The sequence below is a fragment of the Capra hircus genome, chromosome 2, assembly GCF_001704415.2.
Source record: "Capra hircus breed San Clemente chromosome 2, ASM170441v1, whole genome shotgun sequence".
NCBI lineage: Eukaryota > Metazoa > Chordata > Mammalia > Artiodactyla > Bovidae > Capra > Capra hircus.
The window spans coordinates 88,791,710-88,803,832 of record NC_030809.1 but is presented as its reverse complement, the minus strand read 5'-3'; the positions used below and the strand labels follow the sequence as shown (position 1 = coordinate 88,803,832).

Below are 12,123 nucleotides of genomic sequence, written 5' to 3'. Positions count from 1 at the left end.
CCATGGACTGTAGCACACCAGGCTCCCCTGTCCTTCACTATCTCGTAGAGTTTGCCCAAACTCATGTCCACTGAGTCAGTGATGCCATCTAACCATCTCATCTCTGTCACCTCCTTCCATCCCGCCTTCAATCTCTCCCAGCATTAGGGTCTTTTCTAATGAGTTGGCCCTTCGAATCAGATGGCCAAAGTACTGGATCTTCAGTTTCATCATCAGTCCTTTCAATGAATATTCAGGGTTGAATTCCTTTAGGATTGACTGGTTTGACCTCCTTGCTAGCCAAGGGACTCTCAAGAGTCTTCTCCAACACCACAGTTAAAAAGCATCAATTCTTTGGTGCTCAGCTTTCTTTATGGTCCATGTCTCTCTTTAATCTTCTGTAAGTTGGAATACTTCCTCTGTCTTTCTATCGTGATCATGACCTTGACAGTTTTGAAGTGTAGAAGCCATTTATTTTTGTAGAATGTTCGTTAATTCGGGTTTCTTTGATGTTATTCCACATTTAAATTGAGGTTGTGAACTTTTGGTATGACCATTACACAAGTGAAACTGTGTCCTTTGCTCATCATCAGTTCAGTTCAGTTCAGTCGCTCAGTCGTCTCCGACTCTTTGCGACCCCATGAATCGCAGCACGCCAGGCCTCCCTGTCCATCAGCAACTCCTGGACTTCACTCAGACTCGCGTCCATCAAGTCAGTGATGCCATCCAGCCATCTCATCCTCTGTTGTCCCCTTCTCCTCCTGCCCCCGATCCCTCCCAGCATCAGAGTCTTTTCCAATGAGTCAACTCTTCGCATGAGGTGGCCATGTACAAGTACTGGAGTTTCAGCTTTAGCATCATTCCTTCCAAAGAAATCCCAGGGCTGATCTCCTTCAGAATGGACTGGTTGGATCTCCTTGTAGTCCAAGGGACTCTTGAGTCTTCTCTAACACCACAGTTCAAAGGCATCAATTCTTCGGCACTCAGCCCTCTTCACAGTCCAACTCTCACATCCATACATGATTACTGCTGATGTTAACTTTGATCACTTGATTAAGATGGTGTTTGCCAGCTTTCTCTAGTCAAATTACTATTTTTCTTTTTTTAATTAAAAAGTACACTATGGGACTTTATATAATCAAATTTCCCCCATCAGTTTCATCCGTTTATTCTAACTTTTGCCTGAGACAATGGTAATTGCCAAATGATGATTTTTGAACACCATCATTCTACTGACATTTGTAAATTGGAAATCTATGGTAAGGAAAAGCATTCTCTTTTATCTATCATCCATCCATACATTTATATCAGTATGGATGTATGGGTTACTTTATGAGTTATAATCCATTACTCTCCTTACTGTGACACACAAACTTCCCCATATGTGATCAGCAGAGTCACTCTAATTTAAGCTGGCTCCAACATTCTTTCATCACATTTTTATACTCTGGCAAAGCAGAATGTTCCAAGTTTACCTGTATGCTTTCCTAGTACCAGACCTGAAATCAACCTTTTTTTTTTTTTTTCTTTTAAGGAGCCCTGGTTTCCTTAAAGGAAAACAGTATTTTTACATGCTACTCTAGTTGCTTCTATACGGGAAATCCCCAAAATGGAGGAGTCTGGTGGGCTCCAGTCCATGGATCACAAAGAGTCAGACACAACTTAGCGACTAAACAACAACAAAATACCAGCTACGTAGCTTCTTTCCTTTCAGATAACTTCGTGAATTTTTGGAGTCTTGTGTAATCTGGGCCTCGTTCACTATTCATCTCTGTCAAAACCAGATCTTGAGGTTTCCTCACTGTTTTAGAACACTTACATTTCTGTCTCTTGGCTTGAAGACTATTTCTTATATTGTCTTCACAAGAAGACTAAATGGTGGTGGGGCAGCAGTGGGGGAGGAGAAACTGTGGTTTATAACCTGACCAACTCAGGCAGTCATGATTTTAGCTTTATGTAAAATACTAGGTTGATGGAGAAGGAAATGGCAAACCACTCCAGTATCCTTGCCTGGAAAATCCCATGGACAGAGGAGCCTCGTGGGCTACAGTCCATGGGGTTGCTCAGTCGTGTACGACTGAGCGACTAACACTAATTGCTTGTATACGCTCTAAGTGAACAGAGCTAGGAAATAAGCCTATAATACATTTATGTACATAAACAAGCTGCAGCAATATTAAAATCTAAGTTCACAGTGACATCTTTCCTGTGCTTTTAAGATTGTCTACTACCTATATTCAAATTTACTCATTCCCTTTACCCTTATCCACAACCAACTCTGCTTAAAGCAAATTCCTGTCTTCCTATTCCAGTTAAACATTACAGTTTTGATCAACTGCCAAATCTCTAGGGAAGCGGTTCTCAAACTGCTATAATTTATAGTTAACTATAGATCTTTGTAAACCAAGGCTAATTCACAAGTGATTGTTATGTGCAGCCAGACTGAGAACCATCACCCTGGAAGTTTGCTCTCCTGCCTATCTTGCTTCACCTGAGCCACACAGGAGGAGAGAACAAAGACACACATGTTAACAGTTTTTCCTGTGGGTTAAACACATAAACGTATATGCTGATTCAAGCCTTCCCAGTCAGTGCATTCAGACACACTGGCACCTTAACACCATCTCACTTAAGAGTGTCCTAAAGCACTTAAGCACTCACAAACTAAACATTAGTTTAATGATTAAAATTAAGTTCTAGACTTCTAAGCAAATATTTCAGAAGTTCTTTACTCTAGCCTTTGCATCAGCTACTTATATAACTACCCCTCTGGAATGTTTTTAAGTTTGTGGGAATAGGAAAGGAAGCAGAGAACCTCTGTGACCTAGTATTCATTTTTTGCACATCCCAGTGCCCGACCACCTCTTGAACACCTAGGGTACTCATTCTCGATTGCTTTCCCAATTTTCTCATTTTAAAACTCACATTTCCAAGAAACAATAGTATATGTGAGGGGAACAGTCTTTGGTCCCACAACTAAAGATGGAAAAATAAAAAGACCATTGAAAAAGAAAATGTACCATGCTAGAGATGAATAAGAAAATAACAGATAAGAGGAAGGGTAGGAATCACAGCATCAGGAAAATGCTGGCCTAGTTATTATACAATGGAGAAATGCCTAAACACAGGAACGTGTTTCTAGCAATTCGCATAGTGATTTAACTTTTTTAAGAGTAAAACACATTAAATATTAGGAAAATTGTTTTTTATGCCAATAATACTGCTATTTTAAGTATTTCATGCTTATCCATTAAAGGAAACCCAACAGTACTTTCCCTTCAAAATATATTGCTCTGTTTTGCAACACATCTTAACCAATTATATTTCTCTTAAAAACTGGAAATTCAGATTTTTCGATAATTCAGATAAACCTCTCCTTCCTCATATCCAAATTTATAAAACTTTACTGTATTTACAAACTTATCTCATATAGTCTTTTCTAAACAAGGCATTAATCTTCATGAAATATCTAATATCTCCATAGCCAGAAATCAAACACCAAATTGAAAACTCAGTCTGGGTCAGGGAATGTCATCTACATTTGGGAAATCCAAGAAATAGTTATAAAAACTAGTTGTTAACCAAAAGAGTTTCCCCTAAAATGTACTATCCCTGGCAGCTGTTATGCTTCACAGCTGTTATAATAACAGCTGATAAGGACAAGCACTCCATGTTAGGAGAAACAGGAATGCAGAGAAAACGCTGGACCTCCAATTACAATTCCTTCCGTTTTTTACATTTGTTTGTTCCTAATATTCTACAACATTAAAGAATGTGTTACTGTGTCTGGTGTTTATTATTAATTATGAGAAGTGGAAGACAGTGACTACTCCCTCTAAAATAATGTTTTCTTCTTTACCGTATCATTTCACAGCATGAGACCCAGTTTCTCTTAGAATTCTGGCTAATCTTGCTTCTGAAAGCCAGGTGAGGACAAGTTTGTCAATTTGAAATCTGACACAACTGACAGTTCAGAAAAGGAGAAAAAGATTTCATTGTCTTACTGTCTTACTTATGACTGTTAGCAGAACAGGCTTGAAAATGAACCTTTACCAACTTCCTATGACCCCACAGTAGTTAGAGGGAGTAAAGTCCTTTTTTACATTCATGATTTAGAATATGGTTTCAAAGGAACTCTTAAGGTTCCAAATAGAAGATATGTATAGAATGTACAGCTTACTGAAGAACTCAAAACTCCTGTTTCCTCATAACACGAATTTCCTCATATCACTTCAATTGCAAGCCTAAAATGATATAATCAATAGATTTATAAAGCTCATAGGTATTAAATAAACATTAAACAAACATTGCAAACAACTGGGGGATAGAGGCTACTGAAGAGCAGGCTTTCTAATATAAAGTTCAACAATGTCATTAGCTTCACTTTATGTCCAAATTACTCAAGCTATTGGCAGAAAAAAAAATATTTGTCTTAAATACTATCTAGGTACATTCAGCTAAACCTAATTTGCATATTACCTTTCGAGTTTGCATTTTTTCTGTTCTCCTCCGAAAGGCAACATAAGGGTCATTGTTGGTAGAGCCATCTCTTTTCTCTTGTTTTATCTGAGGAATGAGGGATGGTCCCCTGCAGTTTTTACGTTTTCTCACCCAGTAGTCATATACAGCTTTAATAAGGTAATCATCTTCGTTTAGCAGCAGTTTTGCTTCTTGAAGTGTTACAAGCTAAATAAAAAATAAAAACTGTCATCAACTACAATCCTTGGGGAAAAGATTTAAAGATTAAACTTTGTCTACAGGAAAAAAATGTGATCAGTCTAACAGTTATGATCAGGTATCATGATGGCAAAAAGCACAATTCAATTCAATCTAACAAAGAATTTATTAGTAAGATTTATCAAAATTAGAAATTTACCCTAAGAGGTAGTGAGTTCCACCACTTAAAATATTTAAGAAGCCTGAATTAATGAGAAGTCTACAACAGTTTTATGACTTAGGTAAGTCTTGAACTAGAGATATCCAGAGTCCTTCAAAATTCTGATACTCTTGTGATTCCACACACTGGACGATCTACTAGTCTTCGTCTACTAGCATCATTAAGCGTTTCTGTTTTTCAACAGAAAATAGAATTTACAGGTGGTTTCTTTTTACCTCCATCCAAAATAAATGATGAATACTTTCTAATATGTTGCTAACACACATGACTCCTCTGAAATTGAAAAGGACAAACTTAGCATGTTTCCAGAATTTTCAACACTATACAATCTTGAATTTTTTGTACCAGTTACAAACAAAACAATTTCTCTACAAAGCTGATGAAATACTAGAAAATCCTTATTCTCAGCACTCATCTTGCTGATGACAATGTCAAGTCTGGGACAGTGACATCTCAGGGATCTCTCTCTCCTTTATCAATGCAGCCAACATATGTTGACATTATCTCAAAAGTAAAGTTTGTAAAAATTTGCTTGGTCACATCTGTTTCCCTGCTCTTTGCCAAGATCAGAGAGGCTAACAAGATGGATTAGGGGTTACAAAGATCCATTTATAGTGAAGCTTAGAAAAAGATTATGGAGTTTTAGGGCTGTGAATGCTTACTGAAGTGGTACTATCCCAATCTTTTTACTTTTATTACTTTAGAGATGAAGATTCATTTTCAAAACAAACTGAAGTATCTCCTAAAACTTGTAAATGTGGGGGAAGTATCACTGAAATTTTAAGATCAGCATACTAATCAATTTGGTGGTTGTATTAATTCATTTGAAGAAAGTATGACTGACAAAACATATTTTTAATATGATCTGATTTCTCATATTTATTACTTGATGGAATAAATGTAATGATCATTTGGACTTTTAGTCCTATGATGGTGACTACTAGAGCTAATTAGTTGGCTGCTTCTTACAATTTGGCTGCCAAGATGGTGTGAGTACGGGAAGAGACTACATTCACAATACCAACTCAAGTATTCCAGTCCATGTGACAGTTACTTTTAGTGCAATCCAATTATAAATGGCCACTGTTTGGTTTATTCAAAGTCTCAGTGGAGTCAGCTCAAGTGCATCTGAGAGACTGAGTAACATGGTCTCTAAAGAGGACAGCCAGAGCCAGAAACACGAGACCGAACCAAAAGAACTACTATTTTCCCAACATCAGCCTGAAGTGGACACTCTCCCACTGTAAACTTAAGTTCTGTGGAATGACGATGCATACTTTCAAAGTCTATAAGGATGGTGGAAGAATAAGAACGGAGCTTTCTGGATCTAACAAAATCCCACCACACGCTTAGAGCTTCGCAGCGTAACTGGTAGCTCTGGGGACCAAGGGAAACAGTGCTGTGACACGTTGCATGTGCTTCCACTCTGTGGTCATCCTGCTTCTGATAAAATTTTATAACCTTCACTGATTAAATCAAGAACTTAATCTAATCCTGGAGTGGGGAGGAAGATAATCTCTTTCCATCAACTCGCAGAATCATGGTGAATTTCCTATACAGTGTTATCAAAATAACATTGCTTCCTATCTTTCTGCAAGAGATGTTAGGAGATTAAAACAATGCCTCAGATTTTCTTTTCTTAGTGCTTCTTGCTCCTGCTGGAAATGTCCTGCCTGGTGGTTAAGTACCCTCTTTATAGCTGAGGTAATAAGAACCCAATATACAGTGTAAACATCCTGACATTACCATTCTGGGTTAACTGTATTTTCTCAGTCAACTGCTGTTTTTATATTGTTAATATCGACTGAGTGAATGAACTGAACTGAACTGATGACCAACTTTTATTTTATTGGATAATTTTGGTTTTACTCATTCTGTAAAAATTAGCTTTAGTTATTCTAGGGCAACTAGTATCAGTGCCTCTCTACTATCATGGTGACAACATTAAATTTGACTGGCAAGATCTATTTACAGATAAAACAGCCACAAATTAAACCACATGATTGAGAATCCACAAAAACAGAATCCCACTACTTTGATATCCTAAGAAAAAAGGTCTGCCATTTAGCACTTCATCCACTAGAAAGCAGTGGAAACTACTATTTAATTGGTAAACGGATCTGTGATAAATTTATGATTTCTAAGACAGCTCTGACTTACTTGACTTACTTATTTTGAGGGTAAGGGATGGGAGATAAAAATTATTCTTCTTCTAGACTGAATACTCAAGGAAGGACTGATGCTGAAGCTGAAGCTCCAATACTTTGGCCACCTGATGCGACGAGCCGACTCATTGGAAAAGACCCTGATGCTGGGAAAGATTGAGGGCAGGAGGAGAAGGGGGTGACAGAGGATGAGATGGTTGGATGGCATTGTCAACTCAATGGACATAAGTGAGCAAAGTCAGGGAGAGAGTGAAGGACAGGGAAGCCTGGCATGCTGCAGTCCATGAGGTGGCAAAGAGCCGAACATAACTGAGTGACTGAAAAACAACAGACTGCAACTAGCTCTATGAGAACGAAGATCATTTACTTTGCTTATATACAAAACTCAGGCTTCCCTGGTAGCTCAATGGTAAAGAGTGCACCTACAATGAAGGAGACTCAGGGGACACAGGTTTGATCCCTGGGTAGGGAAGATCCCCTGGAGGAGGAAATGGCAACCCAATCCATTATTCTTGCCTGGAAAATTCCAGGACAGAGGAACCTGGCAGACTACAGTCCATGGGGTTGCAAACAGTCAGACATGACTGAGCATGCACACATATACAAAACTCATGGTTTAGAAATTTCAATAAATGCATAAATTTAATATTTAATATACAAATGAATAAAACATGTAAAAATTAATGCTTTTACATATAAAATAGCCAGTTAAGCAGTAAGTCCAACATTACTATAACAACTACCCAACAGTCCAATAACAACCCTCAGTCCATCATTTGTGCTATAGGTTGTGGATAAGATAACAAAATAAACTTTAAGATAAATCCAGTACCTAAAGAAACTGACAATATGGGAATTAAGGTAAGAGACACAAATTAATGAGAGAACAATGTAAGAACTTTGGAACTGAGTACTAGTGCATGCCAGGCTTCCTTTGCTTTCACTCTCATCCCTGAGTTTGCTCAAATTCATGTCCATTGAGTCGGTGATGCCATCCAACCATTTCCTCCTCGGTCATTCGCTTCTCCTCCTGCCTTAAATCTTTCCCAGGAATCAGGGTCTTTTCCAGTGAGTCAGCTCTTCACATCAGGTGGGCAAAGCATTGGAATGTCAGCTTCAGCATCAGTCCTTCCAATGAATATTCAGGGTTGATTTCTTTTAGGACTGACTGGTTTAATCTCCTTGCTGTCCAAGGGACTCTCATGAATCCTTTTCAACAACACAGTTTGAAAGCATCAGTTCTTTAGCACTCAGCCTTCTTTGTGGTCCAACTCTCACATCTGTACATGACTACTGGAAAAATCATACCTTTGACTATATGGACCTTTGTCAGCAAAGTGATGTCTCTGCTTTTTAATATGCTGTCTAGGTTGTTCATAGCTTTTCTTCCAAGGAGCAAGCATCTTTTAATTTCATGGCTGCAGTCACCATCTGCAGTGATTTTGGAGCCCAAGAAAACAAAGTCTGTCACTGTTTCATTGCTTTCCCATCTATTTGCCATGAAATGATGGGATGGGATGCCATGATCTTAGTTTCTTGAATGTTGAGTTTTAAGCCAGTTTTTTCACTCTCTTCTTTCTCCCTTAACAAATAGGCTCTTTAGTCTCTCTTCGCTTTCTGCCATTAGAGTGGTATCATTTGCATAGCTGAGGTTGGTACTTCTCCTAGCAGTCTTGACTCTAGATTATGCTTCATCCAGCCTGGCGTTCCACATGATGTACTCTGCACAGAAGTTAAATAAGCAAGATGACGATATATAGCCTTGATGCACTCCCTTCCAAATTCTGAACCAGTCTGTTGGTCCATGTCCAGTTCTCACTGTTGCTTCTTGACCTGCATACAGGTTTCTCAAGACTGCAGGTAAGGTGACCTGGTATTTCCATCTCTTTAAGAATTTTCCACATTTTGTTGTGATCCAAACAGTCAAAGGCTTTAGTCTAGTCAATGAAGGAGAAGTATATATTTTTCTGGAATTTCCTTGCTTTTTCTATGATCCAACGGATGTTGGTGACTTACCTCTGGTTCCTCTGCCTTTTCTAAATCTGTACATCTAGAAATTCTCAGTGCACATACTGTTGAAGCCTAGTTTGAAGGATTATGAGCACTACCTTGATAGCATGTGCAATGAGTGTAATTTGAAAATGTAACTGTGACTTAAAAAAAAAAAAAAAGCCAAAAAACAGAAGGTGGTAGTTTATTGAGAAAGACAGGCTCAAGTGAAAGGGCTCTTTTGGAAATAGGGCCCCTTGGCACATTTTTGGGCAAAAAGAAAAAGACTGAAGAAATGAGAGAAGAGATCATTGAAGACTGAGTATTCAAGGAACATATAGGTGCACAAGGAAGAGTCAGAAATTTAGGGACTAAAGATAAGGGATTTTAAAGACCCACAAGATCCTAAGTTTTGGGAGTCACTGAAGAGAGAATGAATACAGTATAAGATCATCTGAAGTTAAGAGATTAAGTTTTAGAAAGATTAAACTTGAGAGTCTGTGGGTCTAGACAGAGAATCCAAAGGCAGCACAAGAAGAGAAAAAAAATATCTTGGGGCTTAAGAAAGAGGTCAAGGCTAAAGGCATACGTATTTTATAATACACACAAAAATCCTCAATGAGGTGATTAACCCCCAAATGATGCTGAAGCTGAAACTCCAGTACTTTGGCCACCTCATGCAAAGAGTTGACTCATTGGAAATAAACTCTGATGCTGGGAGGAATTGGTGGCAGGAGGAGAAGGGGACGACAAAGGATGAGATGGCTGGATGGCATCACTGACTTGATGGACATGAGTTTTGGTGAACTCTGGGAGATGGTGATGGACAGGGAGGCCTGGCGTGCTACGATTCATGGGGTTGCAAAGAGTTGGATACGACTGAGTGACTGAACTGAACTGAACCCCCAAATAATCAGGATATGAATACCAAGAACAAAATTTTAAGAAACCTCAATGTTCACAGCAGTTGAATGAAAAGGGAGCCAGTAAAAGAAAGTTAGCAGAAATGGTCATAAAAAATCATTACGGAAACCAAAAGGGAATGAATTATATTTGACAGACTAAAGGTGATGACAGTTTTAAGAAATGAGAGCTCAAATAAGACAAAGGATGGGGGCTGAAAATAACCACGGACTCTGGCAATGGGAGTTTTCAATAATAACTGCATTTCAACAGTACCCATAGAATAGTGGCAGCAGAAGCTTTTGCCTCAATCCATCTTTTATGTCTTTCTCTACCAATCTCATAAATACCAGTTTAACCATAAACTTGATTCCTTGCCCTGGAATTTGGTATTATACTGGCTCGCAAAATTAGAAAATAAAGAAATCCATGAATTCCCAGATCACACACTTGGAATAAGGTCTGCCTTTGCTTGGTTCTATTTAATCTCTGGTTCTATTAATAAGACCACCTTTTTATTCCTGTGCCAAAACCTTCACCATCATCTCCTCTGCAGAAAGTAGATGTTATCATGCTCTGAGAACCTAGCCAATTGTTTTATGGCCTGGAAGTTTGCATGTGAGCAAAAAGAAATGAAATAGGATGATGCTGATTATAGTTGTTGGTCAGTCGCTCAGGCATGTCCGACTCTTTGCAGCCCCATGAACTGCAGCACGCCAGGCTTCCTTGTTCTTTACCATCTTCTGGAGTTCGTTCAAACTCATGTCCATTGAGTTGGTGATGCTGATTATAGTGGATAGTTAATTGCATTGTTGACATGTTTTTCGTTTATCCTGTACTCACGTAGATGGTAAGTTCATAAAGGAAAAATTTCTGTCAGTTGTCTTATTCACTTGAACATTAAATAAATATTACTAACTCAATGAAAGAAAGCAAACTACAGAAAAAAAAGCTGCAAGCTTCTGATGACATAATTTCAGCCACCATGAGAATTTCTGAGCAGTCATGGAAAACAGTAGAAATAACACAAGTCTGATCAAGCCTAGGATTGCTAGGAAAATTTGCATATAAAGAAGAAAAACTGAAACTATATCTGATGCCAGTGATCAAAATCCTAGGAAAACTGTGAGCACTAATTATAATGAGACTCACCTTGATGATTAAAACAAATTTCCAATAAGAAAAGACAACATTTCAAAAATACAAGTAGAATTATTTTTCATAGAGATCTTTCACTATCAGTTCAGTTCATTCGGTCAGTCGTGTCCGACTCTTTGCGACCCCATGAATCGCAGCACGCCAGGCCTCCCTGTCCATCACCAACTCCCGGAGTTCACTCAGACTCACGTCCATCGAGTCAGTGATACCATCCAGCCATCTCATCCTGTCGTCCCCTTCTCCTCCTGCCCCCAATCCCTCCCAGCATCAGGGTCTTTTCCAATGAGTCAACTCTTCACATGTGGTGGCCAAAGTACTGGAGTTTCAGCTTCAGCATCATTCCCTCCAAAGAAATCCCAGAGCTGATCTCCTTCAGAATGGACTGGTTGGATCTCCTTGCAGTTCAAAGGACTCTCAAGAGTCTTCTCCAACACCACAGTTCAAAAGCATCAATTCTTCGGCATCAGCCTTCTTCACAGCCCAACTCCCACATCCATACATGACTACTGGAAAAACCATAGCCTTGACTAGACGGACCTTTGTTGGCAAAGTAATGTCTCTGCTTCTCAATATGCTATCTAGGTTGGTCATAACTTTCCTTCCAAGGCGTAAGTGTCTTTTAACTTCATGGCTGCAGTCACCATCTGCAGTGATTTTGGAGCCCCAAAAAATAAAGTCTGACACTGTTTCCACTGTTTCCCCATCTATTTCCCATGAAGTGATGGGACCAGATGCCATGACCTTCGTTTTCTGAATGTTGAGCTTTAAGCCAACTTTTTCACTCTCCTCTTTCACTTTCATCAAGAGGCTTTTTAGTTCCTCTTCACTTTCTGCCATAAGGGTGGTATCATCTGCATATCTGAGGTTATTGATATTTCTCCTGGCAATCTTGATTCCAGCTTGTGCTTCTTTCAGCCCAGCGTTTCTCATGATGTACTCTGCATATAAGTTAAATAAGCAGGGTAACAATATACAGCCTTGACGTACTCCTTTTCCTATTTGGAACCAGTCTGTTGTTCCATGTCCAGTTCC

At 38.9% G+C, this 12,123-nt stretch overlaps 1 protein-coding gene across 2 annotated transcripts in view; it reads right to left on the bottom strand.

The window, feature by feature from the left end:
* The window catches only part of EPC2 (enhancer of polycomb homolog 2), a 129,519-nt gene that overhangs the window by 30,275 nt on the left and 87,121 nt on the right, over positions 1-12,123 (bottom strand). For both annotated transcript variants that reach the window (XM_005676169.2, XM_013969839.2), the window contains exon 4: positions 4,459-4,665. In XM_005676169.2, the coding sequence (XP_005676226.2) occupies positions 4,459-4,665 (207 nt within the window). The remainder of the gene's footprint in view (positions 1-4,458; positions 4,666-12,123) is intronic.